Source organism: Bos javanicus, chromosome 1 (genome assembly GCF_032452875.1).
Source record: "Bos javanicus breed banteng chromosome 1, ARS-OSU_banteng_1.0, whole genome shotgun sequence".
Taxonomy (NCBI): domain Eukaryota; kingdom Metazoa; phylum Chordata; class Mammalia; order Artiodactyla; family Bovidae; genus Bos; species Bos javanicus.
In genome coordinates this window covers 87,719,063-87,741,772 of record NC_083868.1, presented here as the reverse complement: position 1 = coordinate 87,741,772, position 22,710 = coordinate 87,719,063, and the positions used below count along the sequence as shown (strand labels likewise).

The window sequence follows — 22,710 nt, the reverse complement described above, 5'->3', positions numbered from 1 at the left end:
CAGTCAACATGGCTCCTTTCCGGCTTCGCCCTCTTGGGAAGATTGGCTCTCTCGGTCTCCGTTACTCTCCCCCGGTGTTCTCTTGCCCGTAGTAGCCATGGCGGCCATGAGTCTTTTGCATCGGGCTTCGGTTTCTGCAGTGGCCGCTCTGTCCGGCCGCCGTCTTGGCACTCGACTTGGATTCGGAGGCTTCCTCACCCGTGACTTTCCGAAGACTGTCGGTGAGTACTAACTCTGGGAGAAAGCGAGATTAGGGAACGCGGGAGGAGAGTTGGAGGGCTCTTCCCGGGTGACCTTGGTGGAATCCGGAGGGAGCCGGGAATAAATTGAGGACTTGGGGTTTGTGAGAAGGAGCATGAGGAAACTGAGGGCTTTCCTGAAGTAATCAGGTCGATCGTATTTAAGTAATTAGAATTTTTGAGACGCTTTGTCATTCACCTATCCTGTTGCTAATTTGTGGATGAAGCTGAGATTAGAAAGAGGTTAGAAAGCAAAGAACTAAGATCTCTGTTTCTCAGGCACACGATTCTTTGTATTTTGCACCTGCGCTAGATTTTACTCTCACAAGGTGGGAAGTCATGTTGCTGAGGATCCTGCCGATGCTAATTCTAATATATGGTCAGGTGGAGAGCTCGGGGCTAATTCCTTCTCTAGGCACAGTGATCCGTCTTCATGATACTTTCAGGTGTCCACGAAAATGTTTTCATTTACATTTCTTTTAAAATCAGAAGGTAAAGGACTGTAATGTTAATGCGTATGTGATGGTAAATCTAGCCTGAATTGTATTCGTTGTATATCAATGCAGTCACAAAATAATTATTCTTAATGTTTGGTTAGAGAGGAAGGGACCTATATGAAGATCGTAGGTCTTTTCCTAGGTCCTAGGAAAGTCAGGGCAGTCGTGGAAGGGTTATTTGGAGCCTCTTGGAGACTGTGGATTGAACTCAAGGGGAATGAATAATCATAATATTAATAGCAAAGCATCAAATGCTTTGCATTAATTCTGTTTGATTCCCTCTTGGTTTCTGCAAAGTGAATACAATGTTATCCCCATTTTACAGATGAGGAAACTGTAACTCAATTATTACAAAGATAATTCACTACTGTATTAAACTGAATAATAATAATGACAGCTAACACTTATTGAGCATGTATTATGTGCTGGACATCGTATAGATATTAATGATATTCATTTAATCCTCTTGATCGAAAATGTGCTGTGAGCTATTTGTCCTATACAATAGATGTAGATACAGAAGAAGTGAAATTTAAAGGCAGAAAGGTTCCTCTCCAACTTAAAAATATCTTTTTCTGTTTACTGCTCTTCTCCCAATTTAATTTGAGTTATGCCATTTCACACGAAGAGGCATTATACATAGGGACTTAATGGAAAAATGATGGAAAGGACCAATGGTATTCAACGAATTTCCAGCAGGAATTTGAACCTGCTACAAAGCCACATGTGCTCACATTCCTTGATAAAAGACCTTTGTAAGTCTTTTCTGATTACACATATCCTCTTCACATACCCCCTGCCGCCCCATAGTGTTTGATCATGCCTATCTGGATATTCAGTTCAGTTCAGTCGCTCAGTCGCCTCTGACTCTTTGCGACCCCATGAATCGCAACACACCAGGCCTCCCTGTCCATCACCAACTCCCGGAGTTCACTCAAACTCACGTCCATCGAGTCAGTGATGCCATCCAGCCATCTCATCCTCTGTCGTCCCCTTCTCCTCCTGCCCCTAGTCCCTCCCAGCATCAGAGTCTTTTCCAGTGAGTCAACTGTTCGCATGAGGTGGCCAAAGTATTGGAGTTTCAGCTTCAGCATCAGTCCTTCTGAAGAACACCCAGGACTGATCTCCTTTAGGATGGACTGGTTGGATCTCCTTGCAGTCCATGGACTCTCAAGAATCTTCTCCAACACCACAGTTCAAAAGCATCAATTCTTCGGCACTCAGCTTTCTTCACAGTCCAACTTTCATATCCGTACATGACCACTGGAAAAACCATAGCCTTGACTAGACAGACCTTTGTTGGCAAAGTAATGTCTCTGCTTTTGAATATGCTATCTAGGTTGCTCATAACTTTCCTTCCAAGGAGTAAGCATCTTTTAATTTTATGGCTGCAATCACCATCTGCAGTGATTTTGGAGCCCCCAAAATAAAGTCTGCCACTGTTTCCACTGTTTCCCCATCTATTTCCCTAAACAGAGGTAAAATTTCACTTCTAGATTCTGTTTATACACTACTCCCCGTTCTTGAAGTTCTGGAAGGATCCTTGCAGGTAATCTACACCCTTTCCACTGAGAGCAGCAAAGGATATAATAGCTGTAGCGAGTGTTACTGTGTTTTAGCTGTGTACCTGCTTTCAAAAGTATTTTGCGTGTGAAGCCTAATCTGTCACTGTGGAGTAAAAGTTCATAATCTGCTTTATATAGTTTATGCCTGCCTCTGGGCTTCCAAGGTGGCACAGTAGTAAATAATCTGCCTGCCAGTACAGGAGATGCAAGAGATGTGGGTTTGATCCCTGGGTCAGGAAGATCCCCTGGAGAAGGAAATAGCAACCCACTTCAGTGTTCCTGCCTGGGAAATCCCATGAACAGAGAAGCCTGGCGGGCTGCAGTCCATGGGGTCACAAAGAGTTAATACGACTAAGCAATTGAGTGCATGCAGGCACACCTGCACACATTCTCTGCCTCTCTGAGAACGTAAGATCCAGCAGAGTAGACAGCCTTTGCTGCTTTTGTTTCCTCTGGAGCTGGACTGCCTAGGTTTCAATTCTGGCTCCAGAATTCAATAATTCTGTGAATTTGGGTCATCACATCTGGGAAGTTAAGTAAAAGGTACTTAATTACTCAGAACCTACAGTTCTTCATCTTCAAAAATAGAGGATTTTTTTTAAGAGGATTTTTACTACAAATGTGCTTATATTCTGTTGACTTGACAGGGAAATAAAACCAGTCTCATTCTCACTGACAAGTATTTATAACCCTGAGATGTGCTTCCGCATAATTTTGCATCTTTTTAGAAATGTTATTTTGAAGTAAACATCTCTTACCATAAGAACTGTTTTAAAAAAAAGAGTGATAATTTTAACTTACCTCAAAGGTAGTGGTAAAGAGTGAGTGGGGAGGGTCTGCAGCCCCGAGCATTACCTTCTTCAAGGCCCCGTGGCCGCAACTTTCTTAAACATTTAGTGCTGCCATGTTATCATCACCCTCAGCACAGATTAAATATTCTATTTAACTAAATTATTAAATTTCTAGAAATGAGCTTAAGTCCTCTCCTCAGCTGCAGAGAGCTTTTTGTGTTGAAGACTGATGTCGGTATATTATGACTTGAAAACCTGAGAAGAGTATTAAAATGATTTTATAAACAAAGCAGTGTGGACTTAGTTCAGACATGGATGATGGAGCATGTTAATAGGTTCTAGGGACAGTTTTAAGAGGTGTAATTGTCAGAAAGATAAAGGATGTGTTTTCTGATACATCTGAAAATGGGGCTCTTGGAATTGGTAGGTGTTGAGAGAGAAGGCTGCAAAAAGGGAAGTCAGGACCACATTAGGGCAGCTGGTAAATACAAAAGGGCTTCCCAGATGGTGCTAGTGTTAAAAATAAAAAACCCGCCTGCTGATACAGGAGATGTAAGAGACGCTGGTTCGATCACTGGTTAGGAAGATCCTTGAAGGAGGTTGGAAGATCCCTGAAGGAGGGCACAGCAACCCACTCCAGTATTCTTGCCTGGAGAATCCCATGGACAGAGGAGCCTGGCAGGCTACAGTCCATGGGGTTGCAAAGATTCAGATATGAATGACTGAAGCGACTTAGCACATACACGCTGAATAAAAAGCCAAAGTATCTTAACAAGTTGGTAGGCAGCCGAGAATATTTAGCAGAAGAGCAGCATCAGTAGTATGTTTTAGGAAGATGCATCTGAATATTTGGTGGACTTATCAAGCGTGTTGATTACTTAATCCAGTGAGGTGAAATGGGCATGGAGAGAAATGTAAAGTTTGAATTTTAGAGTCAAGAGGCCTTGACAACTGATGGATGAGGTGTAGGAAGACAAATGAGATTTTTAGTTTGGGTAATTGAGTTGGTGGTACAATTAACTGGGAATAGTCAGAGAATGAGGGAAAGAAAATTAGTTTTGGGGGTTGTCTTAGAGACACACACAAAAATCTTACATTGAACTATTTGATCCTCACAGGTATCACAGTTGTCCACAACATAACTTTCCTGAAGTTATTTACATTAAAAAAAAAAGGTTATTGAAACCTTACTTCCACGTAATTAATGAATACCTAATTGAGAAATTCCAGGCTTTAGAGAGTGGTAGGAAATGCCTGTTTTTGTGGCAGAAGGATCTGAGTTCCAGAAGTCCTGCCAGCCAGCTGGTTGTAAGCAGTGTTCACGCTAATGATTTTAGACTGTAAGCAGATGGTCCTACTGTTAATACAACAACAAATCATGAAAAGAGTTTAGTACTATAAGGTATCTTTTAGAACAGTTAATAGTATAACAGTTATCTGGTACATTTAATGACATGAATATTTGTTGTTCAACAGTAGAGTAATTATATGTGATGAAAGCAAGAAGTTTACATTACTGTTTAATATTGCTAGAATGCAGCCAGTCCAAGCTTTCTTCCATAATTTTTTTTTCTGTTATAGTTTCTGTATTTGTTAATACTTGGATTCATAAACAGTTGTCCCTAAAACCCCACACAGAGTTTAATCCTTGTATGTATGTTTGTGTGTATATGTTTCTGTCTGAAAGGGAAAGTTGAGACTATACTGTCTCTTCTGAATTTACTTTCAGGGCCCAAAAAAAGGATTCCCTCCCAACTTTTTATTTACTTAAGAAACGTAAATTCAACGATAGGGAGCTCCTGCCACTTGCGGACACTAAAGAGCACTGGAGATACAGTACTGAATAATTCAGCTTAGCGCTTATTGTTCTAAAGGAAATAACCAAATGACATTAAGGAGAATAAGTAGGCGACCAGCTTTGGATAGGGTAGTCAGAGAAGACTTCTTTAAAGAGGTGACATTTGATCTTATCTCTGAAGGATGGGATGAGGAGGTGGCCATTCAAAGAGCCTAAGGAAAAGCTTTCAGGCAAAGGAGAAAGTAAGGGCAAAAACGTGAAGGCAGGAAGGAGTTCTTAATGATGGAAGGAAATCATTCAGATTGACCAGTAGGAAAGATATGTCTTTTTATTCTAAGAGGAGCCATCTGTCAGATTCTTTGAGAGAAAAGATCTTAGAAATCTTCTAGGCCAACCCCCTGTAGTATGCATTGTTATATTCCATTATTGACACTCAAATAACTTCAGAGTGGGGGTTGGAGAGGCAGTTCAGTTTTATTTTCAACTGCTAAAATTGTCAGAAACTTCTTTCTTGTATTAAGCTAAAAATACTCTTTCACACATTGATCCTAGTTCTTCCTTTCAGTTCAGCACAGCCCTTGTCAGTTGACAACCCTCAGCTATTTAAAGACACTTGTCTGGTCTCCACCCTGACTTCTTTTTTGTAGACCAGTAAGCTTCCATGTTTTCAGCAGGTCAGTTTCCAGCGTGTTTGCCGTCCTAGTTGCCTAACTTGGGGCATGCTCCAGACTGTCCCTCTAAAACAGTGTACTCGAGGATGGACATGCTTCAGCAGGTCTAGTTAAGAGGTGGGTTGAGGGCTCCTTCTGTTTTGACCCTGTATTTCTGGTACATCAGATTAAGATTGGATTACCTTTGAGTTTTTTTGATAACCACATGACACCAGTGACTTTTCTTTTCCTTTCTTTCTTTTTGCTCGCACCACAGGGCTTGCCAGATCTCAGTTCCCGGACCAGGGACTGAACCTGGGCCACAGCAGTGAAAGCCCAGAATCCTCACCACTGGGCCATCAGAGAACTTCCACCAATGACTTTTCTTAAGTTTGTGAGCAACTAAATTTCTGGATGGTTCAGGCAGGACTTCCCACTTACTATACTTAATCCTTTTAGATTCAGCCTTTTGTAAATGCGGTAGGAGGGATTTGGGGAGGATCCTATTTCGTCATTGGTGTGGTAGCCACTCTTACAGCAGTAGCTCTGTAATGTCAGGAATACCATCTCCACCTCATCTAGGCCATTCATAGAAATCGTGAGAGAACCCTTTGGCAGGTTACTGCATGAGTAATCGGTAGCTTTTGGGTATGATCAGCCAGTTACCCGTTACCAGTTTTATCTAACTTGCTACTTCTCTCGGTTTGTAATGTACCTTCCTTGTACTCCCCTAAGACCCCACCAACCTGTCTAAAGAGGAACTTTAATTGGGGCCTGTTCTTTTCTGATACTATATTCCTTTCTTTCCTTTGTTGTCCTTATACATTTGTAATTTTGTTATCTACTTTTTCTCTCCCAGCAGGATCTATATACCTTTTATGCTATATACCTAGCAAAGACCTGTACATAGTGGGCACTTAAATATTTATTGAATTAGTGAGTGGTTTGTACTATTATCCAGCCCATTTTTTTAATCTCCTCCACAGAAATTTCTGTTGTATCTTTCGAATGATTTATCGAACTACATACTTACCTTGTCAAATTCTCTTGTTATTTTAGAGGCCTTAGTAGTGTGATTTATACTTAGTAAATTCACGCTAGCTTCTAATTCTCTTGTGAATTAACCTTCTAAGTTCATTGCAAGCTGCTGCAGGTAATAGCAAATTTTAAAAGACAGTTCTTGTTTTCAAGGTACTTAGATTTCACTGGGGCAATTAAAGCAGGTTTGCACACCAGTAGAGTATACAGCAGTTCAAAGGTAGGAGAGCTCTCGTCTTAGCTGGGAAGCATTTGGTTTTTTGGAGGATAAGATGTCATCTGGGTCTAAACAGTAGATTTCAGGAGGAGGGGAGGTCGTCCCTGACATTTAAGTTTGAGCAGTGGGTACAATCTTTCCGACATCTATTATGACTGAAATTCCTTTAATAATTCAAATTCCTGCTGGATTGAATAATTATCTTTCCATTTGTTTTGCATCAAGTCCCTAATGTATATTGCCTCATCATATCAGACAATTTAAATTCTTTTGCAGCATTAGCAAATATTTATTGCAGAGATAAGTAAAGAGTTCTGAGATCCACCAAGAGTCTCTGATCTTCCTACCTGCTACTGGAACAAATTCTAATAATCATTTAGATATTTTTTCAATAAATGTCTTGAATCTTGATGAATAAAAATGACAATGTTGAATAAAAATGAGGAGAGTTAAAGTTTAGAACAGTACATCTTAAACACACACATATATATTTTGGCAGAGAAGGGATGCTTTATGATGATTCATATTAAACATTTATGCATGTACATTTTCTTATAATCTGATTTTTATCTCCAAATATAACAATATATTCCATATAAGCCTTGTATATAACAGGACAACTTAATATTTTTAGCTCCTGTGCGACACAGTGGAGACCATGGGAAAAGACTGTTTATTATCAAGCCTTCCGGATTCTATGACAAACGTTTTTTGAAATTACTGGTGAGTTAAAACTTTTGTTGAACTAAACTCTACGTATAAACAGGAATTTTTTTTTTTCTATTTAGTAAACATCTTTCTTTTACAAAAGATTCTGTTTTGTAAATGCATATTCCTTTTCTCAAAAAATATCAAGGTTTTGTAGTAAGGTCTGGTTTGTTATTGAATTTATTTTTAAATTAGTGAGACTCCTTTTTTCAAGAAAAATTCAGACATATTGGAGGTATAAATTGAGCTATTTCTTTCTTCTCAAGATTATGGGGTTTTGAAATAATCAGCTGTGTTCTCTGCCCCCCTCCCAGTCTATAAATTTTAAAACTGAAAGTGGATTCATTTGGTAATAATTATTTGTATTACTAAAATATTCTTTAAATTAGCAAAGAACTCATTGAAGGACTTCTTTAAATATATAACTCCATTATTTTGAGATGATTTTTTAATTCTTTGTTGTTTAGGAACATTGATCTCAGAGAGTGAAGCAGGGTATTAACCATATATTTGTATCTCAATAGTCTGTAAGGAAAAGTAAAGACTTAGAAGGTGGAAGATTGTCCGGACTCTGCCACTGTTCCTAAAGCTATGACCCACTGGCTGCCCCTTAGACCTTCCCCTGCCTCCTATTGTACGTAATGCCCTTCTTATTGCCGGTGGTTGACCTCCCCCTTTTTTTGTGATGACCAACTCAAACTCTAGAAATCATCTTCATCTTCTTATATTTTTATTCTTAATATAAAAATTTCTGGGACTTCCCTGGTGGTCCAGTGGTTAAGAATCCATCTTGCAATGTAGGGAATGAGCATTCCATCCCTAGTCTGGGAACTAAGATCTCTCATGTGAAGCAGAGTAGCTAAACCTGCAAGCCACAACTAGAGAGTCCATGCGCTGCAACAAGGTCCTGTATGACTCAAGAAGATCCAGTATGCCACTGCTAAGACTGGACAGACACAGCTAAATAAATAAATGTCCCTTAATACATTGCTTTAACTAGAAACTGAAAAATCACTTAAATATATATTGCATTATACTTGTGAAATCTGACTTTTTTCTTTAATTTTTGATGCTAAATGTAGGCATCTAAAAACTAGAGCAAAAGGAAATTATAGAAATATATCGCTTTATATCACATCTCCAATTTGGCAAGTTTATTTTATAAGAAATATAAGGAAATCATGTAATGAGGGTAGTTTGAGTGTGAGGAAAGATAGGAAACGGTTATGTGAAAACTTTTTTTTTCTTTTTTAATCTTAACAGAGATTCTACATTTTATTGACTGGGATTCCAGTAGCAATTGGCATAACTTTGATAAATGTATTCATTGGTGAGTATCTTCCCCACCAACTAGACTAGTAAGTTTTTAAGACCTGTGTACATTAATATAAAAAAGAAATTATGGATATTAGAAGGGAAAGTTCTTTAAATAAAAACTTAAGCATGAGAATTCATTTCAACCAAATGTTAATCTGCAGTAATGTACGGTGGTTCTTTTTCTAACTGTTTTCCCCAAAAAACCTTTAAGGTCACTGACTTTATAGACCACATTAAAGACCTGACTTCTTCCTCCTTCTCAAACCAGCTTTGTTAAGTCTGAATGAGGAAAACAGAAATACAGGTGGAAAACAAGCTGAGGGATAGAACAAATTTTTTTATCCATCCTGGAATATAGAAAGTTATAATCTTCTTAAAAGATGGATTTGTGAATGACAGTAAATACTAGGTTTTCCTGGGAAATTCTGCTCGAAGTACTTCTAAAACTTCAATCCTTGAATATTTTGCTTAGGAGGTTTAGGGAAACTCAGAGGAATAATTTGTTTTTTATTATATCTTGTTACACTAAATAAAAACAAAATGAGAACTCTTGTATAATACCTATATGCAAAGCCTTACACATAGAAGACATCTAAAAAAATATATAGTGAATGATTTTCCACCAGATTGAAGTGAATTTAAAATATTAGACATCTTCATTGCTACAAACCAAAAGGTTCTTTAAAACCACAAGAGATAGGTTTCTTATTTAAATGGTGAAAAATTAACATAAACTCCTGTTACTAAAGTTGAACATCAGTGTTTTCTCTTACTAGGTGAAGCTGAGTTAGCAGAAATTCCAGAAGGCTATGTCCCAGAACACTGGGAATATTTCAAGGTTGGTATAGGTCACTAAAAGTTATTTGCAGGGTTAGGTGCCTTGTCAGTGTACTGGTTAATAGCTTAATTTAGCAATTGTGATACAGTTTTAAATTCAGTTTTTTATATCAAATAAATGATGCATTTTGTATTCACTTTTTGTAAGCAATTTCTTTGGGTAATTATCTGCATTGTTATATTACCTTAAGCTTCATGATTTTTTAAAGACCGACTCTGTACTATGTTATTAACCTAGCATAGTAACAAAATTTATCCTATGTTCTACACCATAGGAAAAATTGTCCTGATACTAATGCTGGCTATGATTTGTTGAATACTCACTGTGTAGCAGGCATTTTGATAGTGTTTTACAAATATTATCTCATTCCATGTAAATAGTACTATTATTTTTCCCACTTTAAAGCTGAGGAAGCTGAATCTTAAAAGGAAGTAGGTGACCTGTTTCAGGGATAGGGTCAGTATTGGAACCTAGAGGGTCTTGACTCCAGCACCTGCACTATGAATTAATCATTTTACCATACTGTCATTGCTACTAAAGTCCCAGATTAATTCTGTTACTTGTCTTTATAAGTGTTGTAGTAAGATGGCCTTGATTACAGTGTGTGTTTCCATGTTTTGTTATCTGAATGAATTACATTTTAGAAAAGAAATATTTCATTATTAAATCTTAAGGTAAAGCCATACAATTAGCTTATCTTTGCTCACTGGTAAAAACAGCTCCATTTTGGGATCACCAAACCCCAGCTTTCACGCTGAAATCTGCCGCTTAAGATACTCAGAGCATAGTGTAATAAGAACGAGCACAAGTTTTGGAGTCAGACTGGCCTGAGTCCAGACACTGCAACCTAGTAACTGTACAGTCTTATAGAATTTGCTCACCTGTAAATGAAGACAAATACAGGAGCTACAGAACGGATTACATAAAAGTATTACTGATTAACCTGAGATGGTCCTTTTAGGAAAACAGTACACTGGAAAAGTGATGTACTTTTTAGACACTAATCTTAAAACAAATTTTCTCTTGTAGCATCCTATATCAAGATGGATTGCCCGAACTTTCTTTGATGGTCCTGAAAAGAATTATGAAAGAACAATGGCTATCCTTCAAATTGAAGCTGAAAAGGCTGAATTACGGTAAAAGAAGGGTGGGGGGTGGAGTGCAGGGAAGAAAATCCTTTCCTACAGTTGCAAACCACAGGAAGAAATTTAATAAAACGATTTCTTCAACACTGTAAGATGCTCTGTGTAAAAGGGTGAATATGGTGAGAGGATCTTTGCCATCTTTAAAGATGATGCATTGGAGACTAGGAGACTATTCGGGATAATATCTGTCACATTATTACAAGGAATTCAGGAAATGTCCTGACTCTTTAAGTGCAAAGCAGCCCTCTCCTTCCCCTTCTCCCTGCAATTCCCTTTTCTTCTGCACCCAATCTGATCCTTTAAGGTGACCACTATTTAATAATGATTTCTTGTATACATTCCTAGGAAAAAGTTTTTACATTAAAAATATATATTGTATATATCATTTACAAATTGTATTAACACAAATGGAATCCTGTTACCAACACTGTTCTGTGCGTTTTTTCATTTCATGTAAATACATAGTCACCCCTTGATATCTGTGAGAGATTGGTTCCAGCACCTCCAGCAGATATCAAAAATCTGAGGATGCTCCAGTCTCTGTATAAAATGGTGTAGAACAGTCAGCCCTCTGAGGATAGGGAGGGCCTACTGTATCTTGATGATCTCCTGTAATAGCATATACTCCATTCTTTCTAATAGTTGCACTGCATGGATGTGCCTTAATTTTTTTAACCAGTAGGGGACCTCTTGTTGGTTTTTAGGCTCTTTTCAAGTTTTTTGATATTGTACATTGTGCTGTGCTGAATATCCTTACGTATGTATTTTGCTTATTTATTCAGTATATCTGGAATATAAATTCCTAGCAGTGGCTCTGTTAACCACATGTTATGCTTTACATTTTTAAAAAATGTATTTGTTTATTTTTGGCTGTGCTGGGTCTTCTTTGCTGTACAGGCTTTTCTCTGGTTGGTGACAAGCAGGGCCACTCCCCAGTTGTGGTGCATGGGCTTCTCATTGTGGTAGCCTCTCTTGTAAAGCATGGGCTCTAGGGGGCGCGGGCTCCAGTGGTTGGGGCCTGCGGGCTCCAGAGCAGTGGTCCAGAAGTTGTGGTACACAGGCCTCGTTGCTCCAAGGCATGTGGGATCTTCCCAGACCAGGGATCGAACCTTTATCTCCTGCATTGGCAGGCAGATTCTCTACCACTGAGCCACCGGGGAAGCCCATGCTTTACATTTCAGATAGCTCTTGTCAGATTCCTCTTTAAAAAGTTGTACCAGTTGTCTTTTCTGTCATCAATACATAGTAGTTAATTCTGTTTCTCCATACCTTTTCCAGTAAAGGAATTTATCAAACCTAAATATTTTTGCTCATAAGATCGTTGAAAATGTTATCTCATCATTTCAATTCTGTATTTTTTGGCAGAGTTGAGCATTTTTTCATCATCTATTGCTTATTTGTATTTCTTTTTTATAAATTGCCCATTTTTCTACTAACTTGTGCATTGATTAAAATAACCCCTTTTGTTTTTGTTGCAGATTTGTTTTCTCTGGCTTGTCATTTGTCTTCTGACAGTATAGAATTTTTTTGCAACATAGTGTTTTTATGTTTCAGATAAAAAAAGTGCAGTAATACCTAATATATTTTGAACACTTACTAGATACTGACACTTTAATTACTTTATATAAATTACTTGTTTAATTATTGTTAGGTTTGTCAGTCTTTTTCTTTAGCTTCCAGAATTTTATGTCATGTATATGTCTTTGTGAGTAATAAAATAAGTAAATATACAAGTGCCAAATTATTTTTTTAATGTTTGCTCATATTTCCTTTGGCTACTTTTAAATATGATCTTATTTGAGATTTATTTTGCTATTTGGAGTGAGGTTTACATACAATCAGATGTACCCATTAAGTTCAGTGAGTTTTGACAAAAATAAACTGAAATCACCACAATCAGGTCATTTTGATCACCTAGTGAGTCCCTTTCTTGTCCCTTCAGTCAACCCCCTTCCTCAACTCTTGACCCCAGGCTACACTGATTTACTTCCCATTCGTTCTGTTTTAACTTTGTAGTTTACAAAAATTGCTATGGTATTGAAGAATATTTAAATGATTAAATGAACATATGATTAGCTTGTTTTCTGGATGTAAAATTACATGTATATGTAGTTACCATATAGAACTGTTATTAAGTATTTAAGAGTGTGTTCAGCATTATGCCTCATATTTGGTTAACTTTGGACATTTTTGAACTTCAGACATATACCTTTGGTAAAACACAAGATTCTAAAATTTCTTAGACATATGGAGATTGTGAATAATTTCAAAACAAAGTAAAAATAAAAGCAGGACTCTGACTTTTACCCCTAAAATAAAAATGCCAGTGTGAGCATGGAATGGGGAGTATCTACAGTTTTTTAAAAAATACATGTTTAGGTGTATAGCAAACTGAATCGTAAATGAAAGGCATAAAATAGGAAGGGACTGTCTTCCATAGGGAGATAACTGTTAGTTTCAACCGTCCACAATTTTTAATACTCTCTTCATGTGTATATATACACAGTCACAAATGCTTTTTTCTATTTTTTAATGAAATGGGAAGATGGTACACATATTCATTTTATACCTTGCTTTTTTAACTAACAGTATATCTGGCCCCTCCTTTCCATGTTACTATTTACGTAGATTTCCCTCATTCTTTTTAACAGGTGCATAGGCTGTCCATTATATGGGTGAACCATAATTTGTTTAACCAGTCTCTGTGATGAATATTTTAATTACTTTCATTTTGAATAATTACATTCTAAAGAGTAAAAAAGAAAAAGATTGTATTTAATCGCCCCAAAAGAGAAATATATTTTCTTAATAAATATAAATATATTATCTTATACTACCGCAAAGATATATTATCTGTCATAGATTGGGTTGGTAAGCTGGTTAAGGTTAATAAAGTTAATAAATAACTATGATAAATTTCCAGTGATGTAAAAAGTTAGTATCTATGTAGTCTATAAAAATGGAAAGTAAAAGGCCTGATGGGAAAGGGATTATTCCAGGAATGTGTGGTAGTTTACACAAAGGCTTGGCTGTGAAAAAATGAACCTATCTTTCTAGAGCAGAGATTATTCAGTTTGTAAAGAAGGCGGAGGACGGATAAGTAGATCTTAGAGTTGGAGAATGTTTTTCTTTATCCTGGTTTTCCTTTTCTTTACCAGTATTGATGGTCTGTCCAGTGTTGACCAGGCTCAGTGTGATGTTGGTGGCTAGTGAATGAGACACCGTCCCTGCTCTCGAAAGGTCTTCTGTCCTAGTAGTGATGGGCAGCCAGTGTAGACGGCATGTGCGCTCCTCAGGAAGGCCTGTTCCTCTTTTAATTCCTAGCATTTGGCACAACAGATAGTCATAATAGTAGACATTCTGTAAATGACTCTCCTAACATTTAAAAGGCAAGAAGACAGGAAATGCATTACCGTTGTTCAAGTGAAAGTGATTTGCCCAGACAAAGAACAGGGACAGGAGGAGAGAATTCATTATCATTTCAAGTGATGCTTGAGGGATTAAAAATAATATTCATTGGCTAACTACATAAGCAAGATAATAAAAGCCAAAATAAGTCCCAAATTTTGCTTATAGGTGTGTATCAATGGATCTGTGGAGGGACATTATATTTTACACAAAAGCAAGACTCTCAAGTGGTTGTTCTTTACAGAGATAATTCATTACATTTATAATTGGAAATGCTGTAATCACAACATCACTATTCTATTTCTTACAGATTAAAGGAGCTGGAAGTACGAAGATTAATGAGAGCAAGAGGTGATGGCCCCTGGTTTCACTATCCAACCATCGATAAGGAACTTATTGATCGTTCTCCAAAAGCAACCCCTGACAACTAATCTTTTGTTTCTCTAAGTACAAAGTATATTGTCTTTAGGTGAAAATAAATTACTAAATATATTCTGTATTTTTTCTGTGTGATAAATGAAAGATCATTTTCAATGCTCTGTTTCTCAATATTGGTTCAGATTAAGGCGGTTTTGTGTGCGATTTCATTTTTTTCCTCAGCTTTACTGAGGTGTGACTGATGAAGTTGTAAGATGTTTAAAGCGTATATCATGATGACTTGATATATATTGTGAAAGGCAGATTCAGGTTTCTGGTTTGGGGCTTTCAGTTTCCTCTTTTAAGAAGGTTTGAATATGATAAAAAAAAATTCAGAGAAATCGGAATTTGTGAACTTATAAAGGTGTATTGTTTTACTTGTCTGATAAATGGAAGTTAGAGAAACCTATGTTGAATATCAGGAAATATGCAATTTACATACATGTGAGTGTTGTAGATACCTAGATTACTCAAGGGCAACTCAGAATTTTAAGTTATACAAATGTTGAATCAACTATATAAAACATTAACACCTTAATAAACAATTTTTCAGTGAACACATCTCAAAGTTTAATGTTTTCATGGTTTTTAGCCATAAATTGTTCTTTTTAAATGTATACACATGTTCATTTCTTTTTAAGATGCAATATACAATATTCCTTAGGGTCTTTTTTTGTAAACACTGGAGGGGTTCCACAAGGTAAAATAATCACTGCAAAAATTGTGAAATGAGTAAAAGCTAAAATAATGCCTGTCATTTATTAAGCATTTACTGTCTGCTGAGCACTGTGCTGAATAACTGAATTTACTCACTTTATTTTCAAAATGACCTTAGGAGGTACTATTATTTTCTGCATTTTACAGATGAGAAATTGAAGCTCAGAGACTTTAGACACATACTTAATGCTTCAACTTCCAAAATGAACTTTTAGCTTCAAAAATTCATTTTCAGTGAATAGCTTTTGAATACCCTTGTGCCCTAAGGGCCGTTTACAATCCAGCCATCATCCTTTGGTGTGGTTGCATTTTCTTATTACCCCAGAAGAGGGCTGCCTCACCCAGCTACTTGCAGATTTTGATCTGAGGATTCCTGAAGCAATCGAATTACCACCTCATAGTTCTGCCAGAGTATTTGGGAGAAGGATGTCCTATCCCTGTGCCCCTGCTTGCAGGAACCATTCAGTTTTGTAGGAGAAGGGGAAGGAGCATGGAAGCAGATAAGTCTTGTCAGAGGACATTGTTCATGATGCTACACCTATGTACCTTTATGTTCAGTATTTTTAGACTTCACATGTTATTTTTCAACACTAATAACTTTTATTTTCTCCTTTCTATTATTATATACAAAAACTTCTAGAAGATATAGAAAGTGTTACAAGAAATACTGATAATCCCACCATCCATAAAGAAATCTGAGAAATTTTCTTGAATCTTTTTTTTTTTTAGCATAGCTGGGGTCATATACAGATATAATGGAGAGATTTTTTAAAAGCAGTTTGAAAGTGTTCTTGGAGGAAAGCATTAATAAAACTTTTTTTTATTATCTCCAGTGGGTCACGAAGATACCCACTGGAGATAAAGTGGTCATCACAGTAGACATTTTCCTCCAAAGAGTTTACTCTTCAGCACCGGCAATAGGCATTAAATAGGAAATTACATGCATTGGGGAGAAAGGGCACTATAGCAACCTGTGGCATCCTGAGCTAGTCTTCGGAGACAAGGGATGGTTGGAAGCTCTTTCCATAGCATCTGGAACATAGTAGACAGGGACAAAGATCTACTTAGTGAATGATTCATAGCTTTAACATGAATCTTAAATTACGTTTTTTCTTTTCCTGTGTTTCTATAGGGCCCATTGTGGTGGTATATAAAGACATGGGCTTGAACTAAACAGACTTAAGACTAAATCCTGAGCTTGCCAAACACTGACAATAATCATGACTACTTATCTATTTGCTATCTGCTGCACCAGCCAGACACCAGAAGCTTTATATTTAATCTTCCGTCTATCTCATACTGCAAAAATTCCTTCACTGCTCTAAGCCCTATCTCTAAAATGTGAATTCTTCATCCTACAATACTGTTGTGAGGATCACTGGATGATGCATGCAAAGCACCTAAGTTACAGTTCAGTTGCTCAGTTATGTCCAACTTTACAACCTGATGGACTGCAGCACACCAGCCCTCCCTGTCCATCACCAGCTCCCGGAGTTTACTCAAACTCATGTCCATTGAGTCGGTGATGCCATACCCTGCTTATTTAACTTAAATGCAGAGTACATCATGAGAAATACTAGACTGGATAAAGCACAAGCTGGAATCAAGATTGCCGAGAGAATTATCAATAAACTCAGATATGCGGATGATACCACCCTTATGGCAGAAAGTGAAGAAGAACTAAAGAACCTCTTGATGAAAGTGAAAGAGGAGAGTGAAAAAGTTGGCTAAACTCAACATTCAGAAAACTAAGATCATGGCATCTGGTCCCGTCACTTCATGACAAATAGATGGGGAAACAGTGTCAGACTTTTATTTTTTTTGGCTCCAAAATCACTGCAGATGATGACTTCAGCCATAAAATTAAAAGATGCTTGCTTCTTGGAAGAAAAGTTATGACCAACCTAGACAGCATATTAAAAAGCAGAGACATTACTTTGCCAACATAGGTCTGTCTAGTCAAAGCTATGGTTTTTCCAGTAGTCATGTATGGATGTGAGAGTTGGCCCATAAAGAAAGCTGAGTGCCAAAGAACTGATGCTTTTGAACTGTGGTGTTGGAGAAGACTCTTGAAAGTCCCTTGGACTGCAAGGAGATCAGCCAGTCCATCCTAAAGGAAATTAGTCCTGAATATTCATTGTAAGGACTGATGCTGAAGCTGAAACTCCAATACTTTGGCCACCTGGTGTGAAGAACTGACTCATTTGAAAAGACCCTGATGCTGGGAAATATTGAAGGTGGAAGGAGAAGGGGACAACAGCCTACTACACACCTTTTCAAACTTAAGTAATAGGTGATAAAGACCTTGGTCAACAAAAGATTGAGATGTTGCATTCCTTTTTCAAGAAAATTGCTGAATAACACACACTATCTCGGCTTCAGGCCTGTTGACTTTAAAGAGTAATGGGATTACAGTTAGACTACAGCCAATGAGCAATGTTTTTAAAATTATTTCCAGGTTACAGAAAAGTCAAATGTATAAAATTCTACAATGTAAATTCACCACTGTTTTTATTAGAAACAAATACTCTCTGCTGGAGGTCACAAGGAGTTAGCAGTATAGCAATAAATTCCCTGGGCTCAATCTCTTCTTTCGTAATTATTTCCAAATTGCAGTCCTCACTTTCATCTGTCTCTGTTTTTACTTTCACATATAATATATACTTAGTACCTTCTTTAATTTGACCTTTTCAAACTTACATTTTAAAAAAATGTTATATTATGACTATGAATAGAAAATAAGTCCTTTGTCATAATTAAATGGCAATCACAGGTATAACTATGGATTATATTCTACCTAGATTTTGTTGCCTAAGGCCTGGCTCTCTGTTAAGAGGGACAATTTTAAAAGGTTAGTGGTGTCAAAAACATTAGTACCAAATGGAAACTTTCCTTTATAAAATCAAATGGAGAATTAAAAAGGCAATAATTTGGTCATGATGGGATGAATTATTAATATATTCTCCAGGTACATGCCCAGATTTTGGACATTTCTTGTATATTGCATTAAGATAGGAGTGCCATTGACATCGGAGAAGGCAATGGCACCCCACTCCAGTACTCTTGCCTGGAAAATCCCATGGGCGGAGGAGCCTGATGGGCTGCAGTCCATGGGGTCGCTAAGAGTCGGACACGACTGAGCGACTTCACTTTCACTTTTCACTTTTCACTTTCATGCATTGGAGAAGGAAATGGCAACCCACTCCAGTGTTCTTGCCTGGAGAATTCCAGGGACGAGGGAACCTGTTGGGCTGCCGTCTATGGGGTCGCACAGAGTCGGACACGACTGAAGCGACTTAGCAGCAGCAGCAGCCATTGACATTGGAAATTATCCTCTAATTATCGATTATAATTAACCTTAATCACATTTTTATTTTTCAAATCACTCATCATGACATTTTTATTTATTTTTAAAAATGTATTTATTTTAATTGGAGGCTAATTACTTTACAGTATTTTAGTGGTTTTTGCCATACATTGACATGAATCAGCCTTGGGTTTACATGTGTTCCCCATCCTGAACCCCCCCTCCCACTTCCCTCCCCATCCCACCCCTTGGTCATCCCAATGCACCAGCCCTGAGCACCCTGTCTCATGCATTGAACCTGGACTGGCGATCTGTTTCACATGTGATAATATACATGTTTCAATGCTATTCTCTCAGATCATCCCACCCTGGCCTTCTCCCACAGAGTCCAAAAGACTGTTCTACGCATCTGTGTCTCTTTTGCTATCTCGCATATAGGGTTATTGTTACCATCTTTCTAAATTCCATATATATGTGTTAGTATAGTGTATTCACGGAGAAGGCAATGGCACCCCACTCCAGTACACTTGCCTGGAAAATCCCATGGACGGAGGAGCCTGGTAGGCTGCAGTCCATGGGGTCGCTAAGAGTCGGACACGACTGAGCAACTTCACTTTCACTTTTCACTTTCATGCATTGGAGAAGGAAATGTCAACCCACTCCAGTGTTCTTGCCTGGAGCATCCCAGGGACGGTGGAGCCTGATGGGCTGCGGTCTATGGGGTCGCACAGAGTCAGACACGACTGAAGCGACTTAGCAGCAGCAGCAGCATACTGCATTCATGTTTTTTTCTGACTTACTTCACTTTGTATAATAGGCTCCAGTTTCACCCACCTCATTAGAACTTATTCAAGTGTTTTTTTTAATGGCTGAGTAATATTCCATTGTGTACATGTACCACAGCTTTTTTATCCATTCGTCTGCTGATGGACATCTAGGTTGCTTCCATGTCCTGGCTATTATAAACAGTGCTGCGATGAACATTGGGGTACACGTGTCTCCTTCAATTCTGGTTTCCTTGGTATGTTCATCATGACATTCAAGGAGTGTGGTGGGCTACAGTCCATGGGGTTGCAAGAGTCAGACACGACTCAAGCAACTTAGCATGCCCTACATCTAATTAGGTTCAAATATTTGTGTGTTTATATATATATATATATATATATATACACACACACACACACACATACAAATGGGTTGAACTGTGCTCCCCACAAAAAAAAATCATATGCTGAAATCCTAACTTCCAGCCTCTCAAAATATGACTATATTTGGAAATAGGGTCTTTAAAGAAGTTAAAATGAAGTCATTTGGTTGGCCCTAATCCTATATGACTGGTCTTTTAAGAGGAGGTTAGAAGAAAGATATTTACAAAGGGATGATCATGTGAAGACACAGGGGAAAGATGGCCATCTAAAGCCAAGGAAAGAAGCCTCAGAAGAAACCAACCTGCTGACACCTCTATCTTGGGCTGGCCTCCACAGCTGTAAGAAAATAAATGTTAGTTGTTTTAGTCACCCAGTCTATGTACATCTATCTTCGTTCTCCTCCTCCTTTTCCTTTGTCTTTTACCTTCTCTGATTAGTTTCATAGGACAAATTTTTCTTGAGAAATAGGTACTTAATCTGTTCTTGCAAACTGCTTATATTTATTGGGGGTGTCACAGTGACAGTGGAAATAATACAACACAATTCAGGTGAATGACGCTGTATTTATCTGTCAGAAGTTTCATTAGAATATCATGACTTCTTTGTATACCTTGGAACTTTCTCTGTGGTCTTTTGTCATGTCATCATTTCAAGAGAATTTAGGAGATATCTGAGATTTTTAAATTATTATAGTTGATTTATAATGTGTTATTTTCTTCTGTACAGCAAAGTAATTCAAAGGTATTCATTCCTTTTTATATTTGTTTCCATTAATGTTTATCCCAGGATATTGAATATAATTCGCTGTGCTGTACAGTAGGACCTTGTTGTTTATCCATCCTGTATATATATGGGGTTTGTTAACCCCAGACTCCCAATCCATCCTTCTCCCACTCTCACCCCTCCTTGGCAAGTCTTCTCCGTGGCTGTGAGTCTTTCTGTCTCATAAGTTCGTTTGTGTCATATTTTAGATTCCACATCGGAGACGGTATCTGAGTTTTTTAAAAAATCGAATAAGAAAGAGGCAATGAGAATGAGAAGAAAGTGAGGGAAAAGTACAATTCTTATATGACTTTTTTCTTCATACACAAAGTTTTGGTGTGTGTGTGTGTGTTTTTTTTAATCTTCCTAACATTTTACCAATTTAGAGACCAAAGTATGGAACAGTTAATTAATTATCTCAGGTGGTGTAACTAGGAAGTAGAGCTGGATAGCTGTAGCTCAGAGTAACACTGGGGACTTCCCTGGTGGTCCTGACTAAGACTCCACACTCCCCATTCCCTTTTAGTTGCTTCATGAGAACTCTTCAATCCCTGACTGGGGAACCAGATCTCACATGCCACAACCAAGAATTCACATGCCATAACTGAAAGATCCTGCATTCCATCACTAAGCCCTGGCGAAGCCAAATAATAGGTAAATAAATATGCTTTAAAAAGTAACATTGGCCTTTTATCTCCCCACTTAGTGTTCTGTCGATTTTTACTTTACAAGTTCCCTCACAAAACATGATTTCCACTGCTTCTCCCTGGCTGGGTCACTTCTTGCTGCTCTTTCTGCAGCAGCCACGCTCCTTGCAGCCTGTGCTACACTGGATCACCAGACTTACCTTCCTCAAAGATCACTTTCATGTGAGTCACTTTCCTGTTCAACAGCCTTCAGTGACTCTCCACTGCCTGTGAGGAGGAAGACCAAAGTCCTTGTCCCAGTCCAGACTGCCTTCCATGTCACATTCTTTTCAGTAGTAAACTTTCTGAACTCTCAATTCTTGCAAAACCAGTCTATCCTTTAATTTTATTTTGTGCATCCCCCCCGTAGGTGAGTTTTTATCATGTAGTCAGTGACTAATCACGTGTATATTGTGGAATATTGCATCTGAAGTGGGCAAAGGGAAAATGTGTGAACTTACACATTTACCAAGTATATTCTGGGCATCTAGAGAGTCAGGCATGAGATGTTGGGAGGTAGGAGTTAAGAAGTGAAGTGAAAGCGTTACTCGTTCAGTTGTGTCTGATTCTTTGTGACCCCATGGACAGAGGAGCCTGGGGGGCTATCGTCCATATAGCCAGACCATATGGCTAGACTGTAGCCTGCTAGGCTCCTCTGTCCATGGAGTTCTCCAGCAAGAATACTAGAGTGGGTGGCCATTCCCTTCTCCAGGGGGTCTTCCTGACCCAGGAATCAAACCTGGGTCTCCTGCATTTCAGTCAGATTCTTTACCATCTGAGCCACCACAGGAACAGAAACAGAAAACAACAGGTGGTTTTTGGAAGAAAACCATTAGTTCCTCATTAGAAGAGAAGCAGAAAGGTAATTCAGGGTGCATCAGTTTCCTCTGACTGCTGTAACAAATTACCACAAACTTGGTATTAAAATGGCAGAAATTTATCCTTTCAAGGTTCTGGAAGCCAAGTCTGAAATCAGTATCACTGAGTGGAAATCATGGTGATAGCAGGTCTCTTCTCCCTCTGGAGGCTCCAGAGGAAATCCCATCCTTGCTTCTTCCATCTGCTGGTGGCTGCCAGCTTTCCTTGGCTTGTGGTCACTTCAGTCCAATCTCTGCCTATGTGGTCAATTGCTGTTTCCTCTTCTGTGTGTCAAATCTCATTCTGCCTCTCTCTCTCTTTTTAAAAAGATTTATTTATTATTTTTTGTTGTTGTTGTTTATGTTCTTTCTTCATTGATGTGTGTGGGCTTTCTCTAGTTGCAACGAGCGGGGGCTACTCTTTGCTGTGGTGCATGGGCTCCTCATTATGGCAGCTTCTCTTGTTGGGGAGCATGGGCTCTAGGCCCGAGAGCTTCAACAGTTGCTGCACTTGAGCTCTAAAGTTGCAGCTTGAGAGCTCTAGAGCACTGGCTCAGTAGTTGTGCATGGGCTTAGTTGATTCAAGGCATGTGGGATCTTTCTGA

General features: G+C 38.2%; 1 protein-coding gene across 1 annotated transcript; it reads left to right on the top strand.

The window, feature by feature from the left end:
• Positions 1-6: 6 nt before the first annotated feature.
• On the top strand, positions 7-15,189 carry NDUFB5 (NADH:ubiquinone oxidoreductase subunit B5). The gene is made up of 6 exons (XM_061415316.1): positions 7-221; positions 7,430-7,518; positions 8,767-8,833; positions 9,597-9,658; positions 10,688-10,794; positions 14,522-15,189. The coding sequence occupies exons 1-6, from the start codon at positions 98-100 to the stop codon at positions 14,640-14,642; spliced, it is 570 nt and encodes a 189-aa protein (XP_061271300.1). The 5' UTR covers positions 7-97; the 3' UTR covers positions 14,643-15,189.
• Positions 15,190-22,710: the final 7,521 nt, after the last annotated feature.